The sequence below is a fragment of the Callionymus lyra genome, chromosome 12, assembly GCF_982586985.1.
Source record: "Callionymus lyra chromosome 12, fCalLyr1.hap1.1, whole genome shotgun sequence".
NCBI classification, from domain to species: Eukaryota; Metazoa; Chordata; class Actinopteri; order Syngnathiformes; family Callionymidae; genus Callionymus; species Callionymus lyra.
The window spans coordinates 14,114,836-14,132,606 of NC_141829.1; the positions used below are offsets into that span (position 1 = coordinate 14,114,836).

The following is a 17,771-nucleotide window of genomic DNA, read 5'->3' on the forward strand; positions in this document are numbered from 1 at the left end:
GAGCTGGCTTGTTTGTCACGCTAATGCTAACGTTAGCGATCTTAAACATGTCGATGTTTCTTGATAAAACAACTTAACCACCGAGAAAAAAACAAACATTTTAAAGCTTAAAAGATAAGGCTAAAAAATAGATACTGTATGTAATCTATAAAACGACATTAAACCAAGACATCTGTGTGGTTTTTCTCTATTAACAAAGAAAATACTTACATTTGTAGCTTGGATTTTTCCTGGTTTTAGCCGCCATTGATTTCAGTCTTGCAAGGCATTCTGGGAAACCATTGACTAACCAAGGGAGGTCCCGTTCGTCAACCTTTGAATGTTCTAGGAATAAAGAGACGAATGGCACGGAACCCATGACTGAACAACGCATTCAGAAGGTGGATCGCCGTTTTATTCCCTCCTCCATCCAAACACTCGTTGACAAACACACGCAGCAGAACCATCACCTTAAAAATGCAGCATTGACATGTTTCACATATTCTGGACCGGAGTGTATTTTCCACGTAAACAACAACATGTATCCCCAGAATAACTACAACAGTCTTGGACCCGTTCTTGTGCAGCACGTCCAGGTCTGGAAGATTTCTTTCTCATCATCATAGTTTGGAGTTCTTTGGCAGGATTCTTAGGACAATCAAGATTTAAAATAAAAAAACAAAAACATTGCACACTCCCACTCCCTCAATTTTTCTCAACCTCGGTTTCTGCAGGTTTTATCATCGTCTCTGTGATGCCGCCCTCTAGTGCACGGTTGAAGTATCGTCACTCTATGCTGTGGTAGTCTGTGAAGTGCCACTTCTGGAGGGCATCGTTGGGGTCACAGGCGCCGAGGAAGGGTCGTATTCCTTGAGGGAGGGCCTGGAGACACTTGTGGCGCGACGACGACTCTGCGACTATGTGCTCGGCCTGTCGGGAAATAATAATAATTATTATTATTAATAATAATTGTGCACAAAAATTAACCAGAAATGTAAAATTAAATGTGTAAACTCTGTGTAGAGTTGTTGTGATTACTTTGTCTTTATTAATTTTTAGTAATCAAACTGTATCTTACAATAATTTGAACTAAAAAAAAAGTACTAGATTAACTATGTTCACACCTTTTATTTGACCTCAAAAATAAACCACTTTGACATTTGAAAAATCATCGATATCACTACAATAGTCAAACTTAATTTAGAGAGAAGTAGCAAAACTTGCTAGTATGACTCAGTAGATTTTGGTGGAGACGATGCCACACTAAGGTCTATCATTATCCGCCTAAAAATGACCTAAAATCTTCTCAGAATATATTTTGGACGTCTGGGGAGAAAAAAAAGACAAAAAAATACAAACAAAAAAATCTCTTTTTAGCTTGTTTACATTTTTTTTATTTTTTTATCTTGAAGCTTCAAAAATGTCACTCATTACTTTAGCCGTTATGGAAATAATTGATAACTTCCGTCTTTAACGCACGGCCTTAGAGATGTTTGGTGGGATTGGGATGATTTGGCAGGTTGTCTAGGCAGATTTATGTAAAGCAACTGTCACAAAAAAAAGTTGTATTTTTTGTCAAAATTAAGAAAATAACTAAAAAAAACAAAAAACAAACAAACAATAAAGCATCACTGGAAATGTGATTAATATTGATGTAAGTGTCTTAAATAGATGTTGGACTCTACAGTATGTGTCTGTTTGTACTAAACTCTCTTTTCATGGAAATATTTACCGCTTAAGCCCCGCCCACTGAAGATACTTCCTTTATCTGGAGAGGAAATCTTTTTTTACATAACCACACCTACTCCACTGTGAGGGACTCGTTGTATAAACAAAGGTGGGGTGTGATTACAGCTGGCTGGAGGAGGAGTGAAGCCATTTTTATGTCATAATGGACTCCGCTCTCGTAACCTCTCGTTCGCTAATAATGGACTCCGCTCTCGTAACCTCTCGTTCGCCGAGCTTTCAGACGGGGGAGAACTTTATAAAGTAATAAGTTCAAAACATGGTCATGATGAGGGACTTACTGCATCTTGGAGAGAAAGATTCAACGTTTGAAACGTGTGAGTCAGGAGAGTTGAGTTTTCACGTTAGTTGCCCTTTAGTTATGGGAATTAAACAAGTTAAGTATTTTGAGGACTCAGCCCGATTTTAGAATAACCACCAAAATAATGTGGTCAGACTGTTCCTGTGTAAAACATTATGAGAGGTTATTCTTGGACTAAATTAAACTTGAGTGAAATGTTACAACGTGCACTCCCTGACATGTTGTTGGCCGGTTGAGGAAACAGACTCGACAGACGTGAAGACAAATGGCGATCTACTCACCAGGGCTGAACTGGACTTGTGCATCCACTTGATCTCGGCGTTGACGCCGTCGCACGAGCGCAGAGCGAGACGGTTCTCTTGATGTGCGACGCAGACGTCGTTCTGGCGAAGGTGACGCATCCATGTGAAGTTGAAGCTCTGACTCTGTGGAGAGGAAACGAGCGTCAATCGAAGACTCGCTGGAGCGACTCATGAGAATCCTTAAAATAACTGACCTGTTGGCGGAGGTCGCAGGTTTGGAAGGAGAGGATGTCCTTCTCCAGAGAGAGGCACTTTCGCAAACCGATATTTAAAACCTATGAAAGGACAAAAGGAGTGAATCTTTGATGCACGTCAACATCTGGTTAGCAAAATAACTGAAGAATGGATGAATGGAATTTTATTTTTAGGAAAAGTTTGGGACAAGGGTTGCCATCTGGATCCCAGACTCTTTTGAAGTATTCGTTACTCCATTTACGGTTAAAATGGTTTAAAAATCAGTATTTATGAACCATTTTAAAGTCAATTAAAAAGGTATGGTCGCGGGTTCTCAGTCTGCTCGGACAATTATTTTTCTATTCAAATCGACAACGTGATTTAAAAGAATGAAATTTGAAATAAATAAAAAAAATGCGCAGACTCTACACTAGGTGGCGGCAGAAACAAAAGTAGACAGAGACGAAGCTCTTTCGTAGCATTTTCTCTTTAGCTTGTTATAAACAATCTTCCATTGGTGGAGTCAAAACGTTGGTTGGATTTTTTTGGCATTTTTTTTTATTCTGTGACTTGTTGTGAAGATTTTACACATTTGAGGGGCGACTCATTTATTTTATTTTTTTTCACTCCAATTTCTGTCATTTATATAATTATATATTATATGTTTTATTTTCCATTCTAGATGCAAAGTTTCTATTTTTACAGTTCAAAAATTATTTAATTTAAATCAATTAATTGATCAATAAATTCATCCCCTTTCATCATAATATGACAAAAAAAAACATAAATGATTTATTAATTAACCTTTACAAAAATTAAATAAATTAATATTTCCCCCCCAAAAATTAACCTAGTTCTCAGTACTACCTCAAGCGACAGAAAGTCCTTTAGATTGTTCCTTAAAACAACCCTTTGCTCACATTCAAATTAATTTAAATCAAAGTAGATCCAAGAACCGAGAATGAAACATGATCACATGACAAGAGGAGGCGGTGCTGCCTTCACTTGCGGTAGGAAATCACACATTTCAGTTGATGCAAGAGAGAGAAATGATTGTTCTCTTACTTCACGTTTGACATCTGGAGCTTGTAAAAGAACAGAGAAGGTTTCACTGAAAGTTTCCGATTCAGTCCCGGAGACCGAGCGACTCACCAGGCCTTGTGCTTGGACCAGAGGCGCCTTCATGTCCGGGTAGATGTTCTGCAGGTACCACTTGAAGCTCTTGCACTTCAGCGTCTTCCTCAGCGCGATCTGGTCCGTGAGGTTGCCGATGTCGATGACCTTCTTGTCCAGCAGGTGGTGGTAGCCGTGCCCGTAGAACAGGTCCTTGTACTCGTCCAGCCAGACCTCGGCGACCCTCGCCAGGTTCCGCTCCACCGTCTTCTGCCGGTCCTTGGGGAACGTGTACGGGTTCTGGCCTCGGAAAATGTGGCCCACCCGGGAGCAGGGGATGATCTCGATCTCGCCGCCGCACATCCAGATCTGAGGCGAGCAGATGATCAACAAAAAAACCCTCAAACGATCCAAAGCGTTGAGGTTTTACCTTGAATGAAATCTCCATGTTCTCGCCGCCCCACACGTCCAGACCCGGATCATAGGCGCCCAGTTCGTAGAAGTACTTCTTGTCGATGGAGAAGAGCCCGCCCGCCATCACTGGACATCTATGAAACCATAAATCCATCATTTCTACTGAACGAGACGAGTCAGAGATGATGTTTAGATACCTGATGGGGTCAGCGATGCTCAGGTTGTTCTTCTTTATATCTTCAGCTGGGATGGCGCTCCAGCCGAACACCAGGGGCCACTTGAAGATACCTCGCTGGAAGTTGTCCACGAGCATGTAGCTGAGGATCAAACCACAACAGTAGTTCATCGACTGGATTCATGGTCAAAGATTACATTTTTATATTTTGAAAATATATACAAAAATCATCACTTATCAATGAATTAGAAGTAAAAAACAAATAGAATTTTCCAGGTTATGGACTCAAATCAAGAAGAAATACATCGAAGTCATTATGTATCAAACCCATACATGATGATTCAAGGAGGCGTGTTGGAAAATATCAATATGGCGATAAATCGCGATGATATTTTCCTTGATACTGAATAGATATTCAACATCACTGTATCGATTATTAAAAAACAAAAACATTTTCTTTAGGCTTGTGAGAAATATTTTTTACAGTTTACAGTTCAATAATATGTTTGTAACATTATATAAATAAATATATACAACAGTTAACAAATAAATACAACAGTTAACATGTGAATATTCAAGCTGTTTGTTCATTTTTCTGTTGCAATTACACTTCGGCCGCTAGATGGCAGCGTTCGTTACGTCCTCCACAACTAAATGAATAAGCCTGCGAGATCCCGGCGTTGACTGAGGACGAGAGGATACAGTCGACTGCAGCAGCTTTTAAAGCTGATGTTTGGACATATTTTGGTTTCAATACACATGAAAGCAGTTACGACTTCATCAAGAGTCATGTGGTCTGTAAATTCTGCAACACCAGAGTCAAGTGCTGGACAATACTACAAATATATCGTTGTTACTACAGTATCACGATATATCGTATCGTTGCCTCTGTATTGTGTCGCCAGCTTCTTGCCAATACTACTAGATACAACAAACATTCAGGCTCAACTTGACTTCTAAACATATATATTTTACACAAAATTGTTTTTAACATTATTTTTAACAACTTTTCGTTAGTTTTCTGTTGTCAAGTCATACATAAGGGTATATTTCTGATGTATTTCTAACAGTTCCACAGAGTTGAGAGACGAAAGGGAAACACTGACTATTAAATACTCAAATGTATATTATTTATTAATCACACATCTCTTTCTTTGGCAAGTTGAAATAAAATAAGAAAACATGCTGATTTGATCCAAAGTTTATGAACTAATCAAGGATGAGAATTAGATTTTAAATCAAGATATTGATGGTGTTTGTCACGTACAAATATGAAACTAATTGAGTTGCTTTAAGAAAATAGTAGAGCTGCATTTAAGGTTCATTAAGAAGTTCAGGTACATCATCTTCAAACCACGAGACCCATTAGATTTAAGAAAACGTCCTAATAATAGTCTATTGTCATTGTAACCAATCAGGCCATTTCATGGCAAACGCGGCAAAACTGAAGTAAAATATTTACTCAAACATCATTTCAAATTTGCACAACTGCAAGTCAAAAGGACAAAACGGAAAAATAAATACAATAAATGTATTTGTTGTACCAAATACTTTAAAACAAAAAAAGAAAGTCACTGAGGAATTGTTGCAGGAGGAATGTCGTGGAGCAGGTCTGGCAGCGAAAGTTATTTGAAAAACACATGAAAAGTGTAAAAGAATAATGTTTTGTATGCATTTACAAGTTGACATGAATGTGGCGCCGTCACATCTTTGGCTTGTCCCGGTCATTGTAGCTTTCCGTCTGATGGATGCTTATTTAGTTATACAGCGTTTAGTCTGCTGGCGAAAAAGGTACTAAATCATCAACTGATGGGAGTAGGCCGCAACGCAGCTCGCCAAGTCGACATCAGGAGCAATCATGGAAAAGTGAGAATATGATGATGCTAGTGATGCGCTGATGAATCTTCATGACGCAGTGTCATGTTGTTTAGAGGTCAGTAGGGGGCGCCATCACTTTAAAAATGATGTTTCATTAGAACAGTTGTTCAAAACAAATGAAAATAGTTCAGAGACCACCATCTAGTGGACTCTGACAATAATGACACTGCTTCATGAAGCTTCATCAGACCATCACTAGAAGTGGATGTAACTCGGCACTAAAAAAGTGAACTTTGGTCCAGGATTGAAACTATTTTGGAGAAGAAGTTTTTTTTTCTACTTTTAATTCACCTAGTCTAGATCAGTGGGTTTTTTAACCCCCGGCCCGGGAACCAGTATTGGTCGGTTTGTAACTAGCCTTACAGAAAAAACATCAAAAATCAAGTTCAGTATTTCTATTTTATGGTTATTACTGCCTAAAAGATGTTTTTTTGGAAACAAAAGATGGTATTTTTTCTTAAGTAATATTAGCCTGTGACTCTTGACACCTCAATATGTTTCAGTCGAGTTCACTCAAAGGAATAAACTTGTAAACTACTAGAAATTAGCGAAGCAAAAACTCTATATAATGTATTTTTTACTGTTTTTATCTGAAGGTCAGTCCTGGTCTGGATGACTTCATGGGTCGAGTAGAAAACAATGAAAAATTTGAAGTGAAGTTTTATCCAATTTGTGCATTCATTGAAGCAAATATTAGATTTTTGGCTGCTGGAACTTCACGTTTTGGAAGGTGATTGAATCACAGCTTGGATTTATAGATGTTGATCTACATTGAATTCACTTTTGTAAATGAAACAGAAAACATTATATTGATGAAATATCAACCAATATAAAGTATGATGTTAACGGTGACGAGTGCAGAACCTCTGCAGTCTGAGGTGTGTTTCAGTTTGGGTGTGGTAGGGAGTTGTTGTCGTGGAGCTTCAATTGTCAGTTTCACTAAAATACATCACGGTCTGGGTCATTTGTCATGAGACGGAATGAAAGGTTTTGGTTTGACTCTTCGTTTAGAGACTGAACGGATGATTCACCTCATGTCTTTGTCGCTGATGACCTCGATCACGGGACACGGAACCTTCTTGCGATCCAGATAGATTCTCTCCAGCAGCGGCTCCAGCCAGCCCACGTTACACTCCACGTGCGAGTCCAGGAAAGTCAGGACTTCACCTGAAGAAAAGAAGGTGAAGTAAGACTCACTGACGGGTTCTAAGAATTCATCGATACACTTCAATGTCGCAATGTTTTACTCAACGACACAGAATCAACATTCGACAGCACTGCATAGACGTTTTGGCCTTTAATAATCATATGTTTTATAAAAGTTACAATGGAAAACCCACAAAATTTCCCAGACGACTGGGGACGAGAGGATACAGTCGACTCCAGCCGCTTTTAAAAGCTGATGTTTGAACATATTTTGGTTTCAAAACGAATGAAAACAGTTACGACTTCATCAAGAGTCATGCGGTTTGTAAATTCTGAGTCAAGTACTCGGACAATACCACAAATATATCCTTGCTACTACAGTATCACGATACATTGTACTGTTGTCCTCGGTGTCGTGAATGATATAGCGAAATTATAACTTTTAACCTATAAACTAGAAGGAAAAAAACGTCTCAAAGACATCTGAAAATATTTGACCCCTTTACAAAATTTTCATCTTGTACTTAAGTACACAAAACAGATTTTAAATACTGCTGCACACACGTGAAAACCTCTAACCTGCATGGATAAAACACCTACAGTATCACAATATATCGGTGCACCTGTATGGTATTGCCAGATTCGTCCTAATACACACAACTTCTAATAATTGAGTCAAAGTATATGGAATTTTAAATTATTTTTTCATTTAAAATGCATTGTTTTTGGTATAGAAAAGGTTACGAAAGTGTCATTGTTCACTTGTATGGCTTCGAACTGCTGATCATGATGCATTAAAATCCATTAAGAACTAACAATCACAAAAAAATAAGTTGTTTTATTGATTGTATGCTGTGTGACAAGATTATGCATCTCAGTAATTTTGTAGTTGAAGTTTTCTGGGATAAAAATATATGAATCATAATGAGGGAGAAATGTGAAAAATGAGTCTCCAAACTAAGGATGATAATGAAGTGAAAAGCCACCGGATTCAAATGATCTAAGCAGAAAATGTTTTTTCAAGGTCATTCTTCCATCATTGAATCAGGTCCTGCTATATTTAAGATTTGTTCTCCATTATCGATCTTCTCTTCTATACCTTTGGCAGCAGCAGCTCCAGCCAGCCGGGCTCGGATCAGCCCCTGTCGCTCCTTCAGACGAATGATCTTCACCTTCGGGTACTTGGACATGTAGTCGTCCAGCTTCTGCTTCAGATAATCTGTGGAAAAGGTGAAAATAGGTCATTGCTACGTTTCTTCATCTCGTCTCATCTCCTGACTCCACCTTTGGTGCTGAAGTCGTCCACCAGGATGATCTCCTGCAGCAGATGCGGAGGCGAGCGGTTGAGGACGCTGTGCACGGAGCGCAGCAGCGTCGACCACACCTCGTCCACGAAGCAGAAGATGACGCTGGTGGACGGAAGGTCGTCGTGGACCAGGTTCTGAGAGCATCTGCAGAGACAAGGTTAAGTTTCAAGACAGATGACAGTGATGGTGTTGGACTCACATCTCCGGCCTGGTGTCGGGGATGGCCCGCTCCACCGGGATCTTCTCGCTCAGGTAGACGTTGAAGTGACCTTCGTTCCACCTCTTCTTCACCTCGGCGCTCTCGCCGTCGGCGGCCACCGCCCCCTGACCGAACTGACCCACCGCCCTGGCGTCCCGGGGCGAGTGGGTGACGTCCAGCGACAGCACCCTGTGGACGCCGACGCTGGCGTTGACCTTCCGATCCGGAACCACCGGCGTCACCGGCGTCCTGTTCCCATCCTTGTGTGCATCCTTGTGTGCATCCTTCTTCTGTGTCGTGTTCGCAGGGCGTCGCTCTTTGATCAAAGGCCGGGTCGTCGGCGTCGGGGTCACACCTTTCTTTACCGCGACCTTTGTCGACACGGAATAGTTTCCCGGGCGACTCGTCTCTACCACGGGTTGCAAGGTGACGACGGACAAAACCGCCTTCGGTTTGGTCGCCTCTTTCTTGACCCCTATCGAGTTATTCACACTTTTCGCAGGATTACTGTGTTTCAAAAGATCCGACACGGCGTATCGGTTCGGTCTGACTTTGGCAGAGTCTTGGCTCAGCTCTTTTTTTCTGTAGGCATCTGCGGATTGTTGACCTCCTCTGGCGCCGCCGACCGACTTCTGGGCAGGTGTCAGTAAGAAGTCCTGCACCGGGGGTTTGAACCCCCTCCTCCTCTTGAAGGTGGGCCTCGTGGCTTCCTGGAGCCGGTTCTGGAGGACCTTCTTGTCCCGGATCACGCGCTCCTTCACCAGCTGAGTGTTGACGTCGTTGATGGACAGCCGCAGAGCTGCCATGTCGAAGAGCAGCCAGATGACGGAGGCGATGAAGACGAAGGCGAGAACCCTCCCGCTGCCCCTCAGGTACCTGCGGACCCTCATCCCTGGGACCTCAACACCTCAGCGACCGGACGGGAACATACTGACCTGGAGTCGAGGGTTTTTTTTTCTTCTGCGTGCGTGGCATTCTTGCTAACTTTGACGAAGAAACTCCATTTAAATTCAAGATGACAGAATCGAAGCCTCTCGCTTTTAAACTAACAAAAAAAAAAGTTTTCGAAATGAAAAGTCCTTCTTCTCCAAAGTCCCTGTTGACTCTCAGCGCCACGACTCGAGTTTGTATGACAGGCAGCGACTTCCACGTTGACCAGAACCGTGTTCGACAGTCAGGACCGGAAGCGTGAAGGTGCGCCTTCAAAATAAAACGCGCACACACGCCCACTCCGGGCGCATGCAAGAGAATACCAGGAGGAACCATGAGGTTTTTGAGTGAAGTCATGGCTTCTCATTTTTGAATTCTTTAATAAAAATAAAACGTATCACTTGATATGTGATTAAAGACCAACTAATGTGTTGATGTAAGTGTGTTTTAAATAGTAAGTAATATATATGTACAGTATACCTGTATAGCTTTTCTAGACCAGGGTCGCAAAGCGCTAAAACAATAGAAAAAATAAAGCATACTCAAAAAATATATACTAAAAAGGAAGGAAGGTAGAACTTTATTGATTTGAATTTTTTTTTTTCCAACTAGCCACAGCAAATACAGCAATTTTCATTAAAAAAATATCAAAATAAAATAAGAACAAAGAGAAATAAAGAGAAAGAACAAGACAATCTAAGTCTAAAGATAAAGATAAAGAACATAGATCAAAGAAAAATAACAAAGACAAAGGATACAAAGACTAACATAGAATAGAATGTCAAGATACTTTTACTCCACTCCTGCCCCCGAACTCAGAATTGTACAATTTAATAACCCGAGGTATGAATGAGTCCTTGAGTCTATTTGTTTTGCACTCATTCTGCAAAAAGATCAAGATAACACTCTGATACACTATTGTATCATCAGTATGTGTCTGTTTGAAATATTTACATTAGAAAATGATCTTAAGCCCCGCCCACTGAAAACACTTAGAAATAAAATCTCATTCACCATAACCACGCCCACTCTGCTGTGATTGGTCAAACATCAAGGTTTGTCATTGCGCGTCATCAATCCCGGAAGTCTCCACCTCCAAGACACTCGTTGTATTAACAAAGCGGGGCGTTATTACAGCTGGCTGGAGGAGGAGTGTAGCCATTATTATGTCATAATGGACTTCGCTCTCGTAACCTCTCGTACGCTAAGATTTCAGACGGAGGAGAACCTTATAAAGTGATAAAGGAGCTTTACAAATAATTACTTACTTACTTAATAACTACAAAGGATCATCACGATGAGGGACTTACTGCATCTTTCAACTGATTTATCCACAAAATAAAAGTGTCAATAACAAAGAGAAATAAAATGGATCTTTATATATTTGGACAGTTTTAAGTTTGAGGTGGTTTTGACTAAAATTCGAGCCTTAATTGCGGCAGTTTTTTCCCATACAAGTCAAGTCCTCCTTGACTATTCCAGTTATTAGCATTTAAAAGCAGTGCATGGATTAAGATGAACATATTATTTTGAAGGGCTTAACAGGAAGCAGCAGAGAGCATATTTGCGTTGGCTTTACTTTGACAACTGTCAGTTCTATTGTAGTCAGATTCTACTACGTGGTAGATCAATAACCGCCTTAAGCGATGACGTCATGACGTTTATGGAGCACTGTAGGACAACTGGTCAGACTTGATACTTCACGACGCTTCTTGGTATATGTGTGACACCTGAAACACAAATCTGGGTAGAAAATTAATAAATATGTACACATACTTATTAAAACACACTAATTAAAAATAAAACGCCATTATGTCCAGATAATAATAATAATAATAAAAATATATATATATATACAGTATATATATACAGTATATAGATTTATTATATTTTGTTATACAGCATTATTTATATTATGTATTATTGTTTTATTATCTTTTCTTATATTATGTATACTAGGTTTTATTTTTTTATTATTTTTTATTAAATTATTTAAATGATCTATTATTGTTTTATTATATTATGTTATTTTATTTATATTATGTTTTATTGTTTCATTATCCCATGTTATTTTATATTATGTATTATTGTTTCATTATCTTTTTTTATATTATTTAAATGATCATTTTTGTTATATTATTTATATTATGTATTATCTTAAGTTCTTTTATTTATATTATTTATTATTGTTTCATTATCTTATGTTATTTTATTTATAGTATCTTTTATTGTTTTATTCTATTTTGTTATTTTACTTACATTATGTTTAACTGTTTTATTATATTTTGTTATTTTATTTATAGAATGTTTTATTGTTTTATTATCTTTTGTTATATTATTTATATAATGTATTATTGTTTCATTATCTTATGTTATTTTATTTATAGTATCTTTTATTGTTTTATCATCTTTTTATATATTATTTGAATTATGTATTATTGTTTTATTATTTATATTATGTATTATTGTTTCATTATATTATATTATTTTATTTATAGTACGTTTTCTTGTTTTATTATCTTTTGTTATATTATTTGAATTATGTATTATTGTCTAATGTTATTTTATTTATATTATGTATTATTGTTTTATTATGTTATGTTATATTATTTATATTATGTTTTATTCTTTTATTATCTTTTGTTATATTATTTATATAACGTATTATTGTTTTATTATTTACATTATGTATTATTTTTTTATCATCTTATGTTAAATTCTTTAAATTACATTGTTTCATTGTCTTATGGTATTTTATTTATATTATGTATTTTTGTTTTATTTTCTTTTGTTATATTATTTAAATTATGTATTATTGTTGTATTATCTCATGTTATTTTATTTATATAATGTATTATTGTTATATCATCTTTTGTTATTTTATTTAATATTGTTTTATTCACATGTTAACATATTATTAGTACTATTATTGTATTATTATTATATCAAACATAAATAGTATATACATATAATTGTTTTTGTACTGAATATGTGTCTAAAATGCATTAATGACACAATGTCACTTTTTTTCTCGTCAATTATTTTAAGTGATAATCTTTGAATGTCAACAGTAGTTTTGACCATAAACCTCCCGGCAACGTCATTTTTCAACAGTTTTTGAGTAAAAAAACCCCACAATATCATGTATAACGCTTGCAAAGATGATAAAAAACCCACAGTGATACCGAACGGAAAAGAAAGTATATAAATATCAACAAATATATCGTTATTTGATGCTTAAAAATGGACGATTCATCCAGTTTCCCCTAAAAACAAACGCGACCGCAGCAGCAGTCATTTGTAAAGCTGGTGTTTCTGCAGCTATTAGGCCGTGATTAGTGGAGGCGGCGGCAGGTTTTCCTCTTCATCAACAGGCGTCTCCTGGGACTCCTGTTGGCTCCATCCGGCCTATTAACATCCTCCAACACGAGCGGGGGGGGCGAGGAGGCGAGGGGGCGAGAGGGGGTCGAGGGGGTCGAGGGGGGGGTGGTACCTCCCATGGTAGCTGCCCTTAGCAGCACTACACAGGCTTTCATTAGCGTGTTAGCTAAATGATTGGCCTCAGGATAGCCCCGGAGCCATGCAAAGCATGTGGTCGCTTTTTTACAAATCCTCCAATTTATTCATGGATTCACTCGCTCGCCCCACTCACACTCACGCTGGAGAGTCGGCGATCCCTCCTAAAATGAACAAGCTGGAGGTTTTGTGAGGTAAAGAGTTTCGACGCTGAGGTGACAGAGAATATATCCATCACCGGTGACCTGTAGTTACACACTCTAAACATTGGGGGCAGTACAAAAATACGCACAAATAATAAGTAAGTAAGTAAGTAATATTTATTTTGATACATATTTATTATTTATTTGAAAAATACACACTTGAACCATATTTATTCAATAAACTATTATCTGTATTACTCAGTTAGGAATAGAAATAAAATTGGCAGCACCTGATATGACGAGTAAAGTAATGACAGTGTTATAAGAGACGGTTCAGCTTAGTAGCGACCAAACAGGTTTTTGTGTGTGTTTGTGCGTGTGCTCAGGAATGTGATGACACAGTGCTCACTGTTGTGTATTGTTGCTTGTTTGGCCCTCAACAATCCACCAGCCTTTACCTGTTCTCTCAGTTTTTATGCGTGACACGATCAGACACATCATTTAAAACTTCAATTTATCTGTTAACTATTAAAGAGTTCGCTTGTTAAACTAATAATTTATGATGGAAAAGTCTATAGAAAAAACCCTTATAACAGGTGGACAAGAAATCTTCCTCTCCTTCTGTGTTTGATGATCTACTGATTCCTTCAAGAAACATCTTAAGACATTTTTATTTGTGCTTTTCCCTGATTTTCTGGGACTCCTGTGTTTGTCTTATGTGCCTTAATCTTTTAAGTTTATATTTCAATTGTGTATTATTTTTGATTGTTAAAGCGCTTTGTGACCCTGTTTTAGAAAAGCGCTTTTGAAAAGTCTATTACTTACTTACTTACTTATAATTGAAAGCTAATGCTAAAGTTAGCATGATTCAATCTACAGAACACAACAAAACATCTCCACCTAGAAATACTTGACCTTCATAACACAAGAGAAAACACAAGGGATACCTAAAACACTTTTTTTTTTCGGGCTACTGGGTCAACTTGACCTAGAGATAAGGGAAAAGGAAGTTTGTTCAAGTTGTTCGATTAATTAAAAAAAAAAATTAAATCTCATAAAAACCTGCTTCGATCTAAAAAAAAGTTGATTCAATCTAGAAAATGTTTAATTTTTTCTTATTTTTTCATTGAAAGATATTGTTTTTATTGAAAATATTTAATTCATTAGTAGCAATTTCTCTTTTTTTTTTTTTATTGAAAAAGAGTTCTATTCAAACAAATTTCTTTTATTGAAGAAGCTTTTTTTTTAGATAACACTTTCAATTGATTAATTAATGTTATTTAATTTTTTACAAGTATTTAGAGAAGTATTGGTTATATTGTTGGCATTTTGATTTTTTTTTTACACAATTTGATTTCGATTGAAAACGTTTTTATTTAGTTTGCTAATATATGTTCTATAGATTGGAACAACTTTTTTTTTGGATTGAAGCAACTTTATTTTGATTTAAGAAGCTTTTATTTATATTGCAAATAATTATATATACATATTTTTTTTTTTGAAGAAGAAGCTTTTTTAATTGATGAAGCCTTTCTTTCGATTGAAAGTACTTTCTTTGATCGAAGTAACATTTTTTCAATTGAAGAAGCATTTTTATAATGAATTTAAAAAAATGCTTTTTGGATTTAAGCTACTTTTTTTTAATTGAAGCAACTTTTTTTTAATGAAAAAGTTTTTTACTTGGATTTAAAATACCTTTTTGAGTCAAGCAACTTTTTTTTGGTATTGAAGCAACTCTTTATTTCATTGAATGATTAAGAAACAAAACTAATATCACTTTTCTTTGTATCTTCACTTTGTTCAGTTGTCGTGTTTGCATTCGTCCTGACCTTTCTCAGCCACCGTAGAAACTACTTCAGGTGTTCACTCATGACGTCATCAATATTCAGCTCCTAATAGTTCAACAGTAATAGCAGGAATAAAGCGACACACATGAAGCATCCGACCCCCTCGGGAGGCGAACCATACATGGTGATGAACATGTGCGAACAAGACAAAAAGCACCATCTTCACAACATGCTAATTCCAGCGTGGATTACACAGTAATTCACATGGAGGTCACGCTCTGCTAATGCGGCACTTGTTGGAACAGAAAGACAATATGGTTAAGAACGACCCACTGACATTTCCATCTCCGATTTACGCACATTGTGCATATTAAATTCATTAGAGAATTCATTAAGAAAGATGGCCGCGGCAAATGAGTATAATATTTGTTATGTGATGTAATTTCCTCTCATTGTTGAGGCTAATTTGTTTCGTAACACTTCCTGCGCGAGTCTCCTCCCTAACTATGATGCATGTGCTTTGTTAGCGCTTTAATTATGATTTAAATGAGCGTCCGTACGTCCTGACAGATGGTTCCCATCACCAGGACCTTTGCACAATTAACCTACGATCAATTACCTCCGTTTCCTCCTGTACGTCTGCGAAGTTGCGGCGAAATGTTTTACACATCAAATGTGCAATTATCTGTCATTTAAGGAAAACAAAACTGCTTCGATTCACTTCGCACCTGCGAGGAGGTCAATTAACACCTGTTTGTGTTTCCATTAACTCTCTTTGTTTTTGTGTTTGGATAATAAATGTTGTTAAAAACTAGTTTGTAGATGTATGTTTGAAACATGTGGTACATCGTGATCGTCTGGTTTGCTTTATTCAGGTCAAGACTGGAGGGAAGTTAAGTCACATCAGCAGGAACTTTTTTTTCAGTTCCAGTGTTTTGTCATTTGAGAGGTTAATATATATATAAAAAAATGGTTTTAAGAAATCATTTCAAGTCCAAGAAAAAAAGTATTTTAATATATTAAACTGAGGTATTATTTTAAACTAAAAAAATATGTCAGAATCTATAGTTTCTGATTCTGACATATATTTATACCACATGTATACATTAAATACTTACTTAAGTCAAATTCAGCAGCGACTCTTTTACTGAACAAAGATACTTCAAAGATGCATTCATTTTTTATTTTTGGATGATAAGAACAAGTGCTCTGTAAAAAAATCTAAGCAAGTTAAAAAAACAATTAAGTCCAAGAAAAAGCAAAGTATTTTCCTGTTAAAAGTTTTATTTCAATGGTTTTATACAGGGATACTCTTATTATTATCTTATTTAAGTTTATTTGTTAATTAAATCTATTTTTTTTTTTTATCGTAGATGAAGTCGTTGGAAGTCATTTAATCCTTGACATTTTTTCATATATATACAGTATATATATATAGTATGTATTTCCAGCTAGTTTAAAGACGTAGATACCTTTTTTTTATCATCATCTTATTCAAGAAAACGTGTAAAATAATCTCTTATAATAACTCTTTGACATAAAACTTCACAAATATTTATTATTTTAGTGCTTTTTGCTGTTTGTATTGTAGCTCAAACTGTTGGAGACTATAATTCAGTTGCCATTTTTTTAAATATGATATTTTACACAGTAAATACAAAAAATGTTTTTCTTTATACTTTATAGAATTACAATCCTCAGTTAAATATCCATCAGCTGACCGAATAAACTAACATGAATAATATTGTTAAATGTTTATGTTGTCTGTAATTAGTATAAAAAAATGTCGGTTTTTCCCATAATGCAGTTCAACATTTGGAGCTCACAGTTTAAGACATCAGAAACAAATACCGAAATGAAATGAATTATCGCTGATAAAACGTGACAAAAAATTAAAGATTAAATAAAAGTTAATTCTGTATTTCCTGAAACTATAATCTGTTTTAAAAAATGCAAAAAACAAAGTTTAAAAAAGCGATTTACATAAAACAATTGACTTATTTGTTGTAAGCAGTTAATTGAGGATTAGCAGTAGTTATTTACAGTATACTAAGTATTTTTACTTTGAGTACCAAAATACTAACAAAAATGTAACTTCTATTATTTTTTAAACAGATCTTTTTGAATTAAAATCAATTGCGGCGTAACACTTTTTGCCCACAAGGTGGCGCTTTAGCTCTGTTCATGTCTGCGCTTGCTTGGGTTGCGTCACTAGAAATATACTGGGAACTAGACTATCAGATAAATCGACTTTATTTCATTTTATTTTATTTTAATTGCTATAAATATATCCTCAATAAGAATTACATTTGAGTCAGTTTGTTGTTTTTCAATATATATATATATAAAATATAGATTTTGTTGTATTATCTAATCATTATCTATATATATATTACTATATATATAAAAAATCAAACATTAAATAGAAGCTAACGTGGCTTCAACACACCAGAGAGCAGCAATAAATAAATCTCATTCTGCAGCGTGATGTTTTATGTAGGACGTAATGTCCTTGTCTTGGAAGCCATTTTATCCAGGTGACATGAAGGCGATACTAATTCCGCTCCCACTGGACGTGACTTAATGTCCGACATTAAAAAAAACAACTACATAATTTATCCGGATCCAGAGGGCTGACTTGGCATGGATGGCCGCGGTCCT

General features: G+C 36.4%; 1 protein-coding gene across 1 annotated transcript; it reads right to left on the bottom strand.

The window, feature by feature from the left end:
• Window positions 1-392: 392 nt before the first annotated feature.
• galnt5 (polypeptide N-acetylgalactosaminyltransferase 5) lies at window positions 393-9,892 on the bottom strand. The gene is made up of 10 exons (XM_087804536.1): window positions 8,735-9,892; window positions 8,513-8,679; window positions 8,328-8,447; window positions 7,114-7,249; window positions 4,227-4,346; window positions 4,046-4,163; window positions 3,655-3,984; window positions 2,523-2,603; window positions 2,308-2,451; window positions 393-909 (listed from the first exon to the last, which is right to left on the bottom strand). Exons 1-10 carry the CDS (start codon window positions 9,622-9,624, stop codon window positions 766-768), a joined length of 2,250 nt encoding a protein of 749 aa, XP_087660662.1. The 5' UTR covers window positions 9,625-9,892; the 3' UTR covers window positions 393-765.
• Window positions 9,893-17,771: the final 7,879 nt, after the last annotated feature.

Excerpts from the sequence above, each read along its gene's own strand:
- galnt5 (XM_087804536.1), bottom strand. The coding sequence starts at position 9,624 with ATGAGGGTCCGCAGGTACCTGAGGGGCAGCGGGAGGGTTCTCGCCTTC. Across the intron at positions 8,448-8,512 it reads GGACGACTTCAGCACCAAAG|ATTATCTGAAGCAGAAGCTG; the intron begins GTGGAGTCAGGA and ends CCTTTTCCACAG. Across the intron at positions 4,164-4,226 it reads AGCATCGCTGACCCCATCAG|ATGTCCAGTGATGGCGGGCG; the intron begins GTATCTAAACAT and ends ATGGTTTCATAG.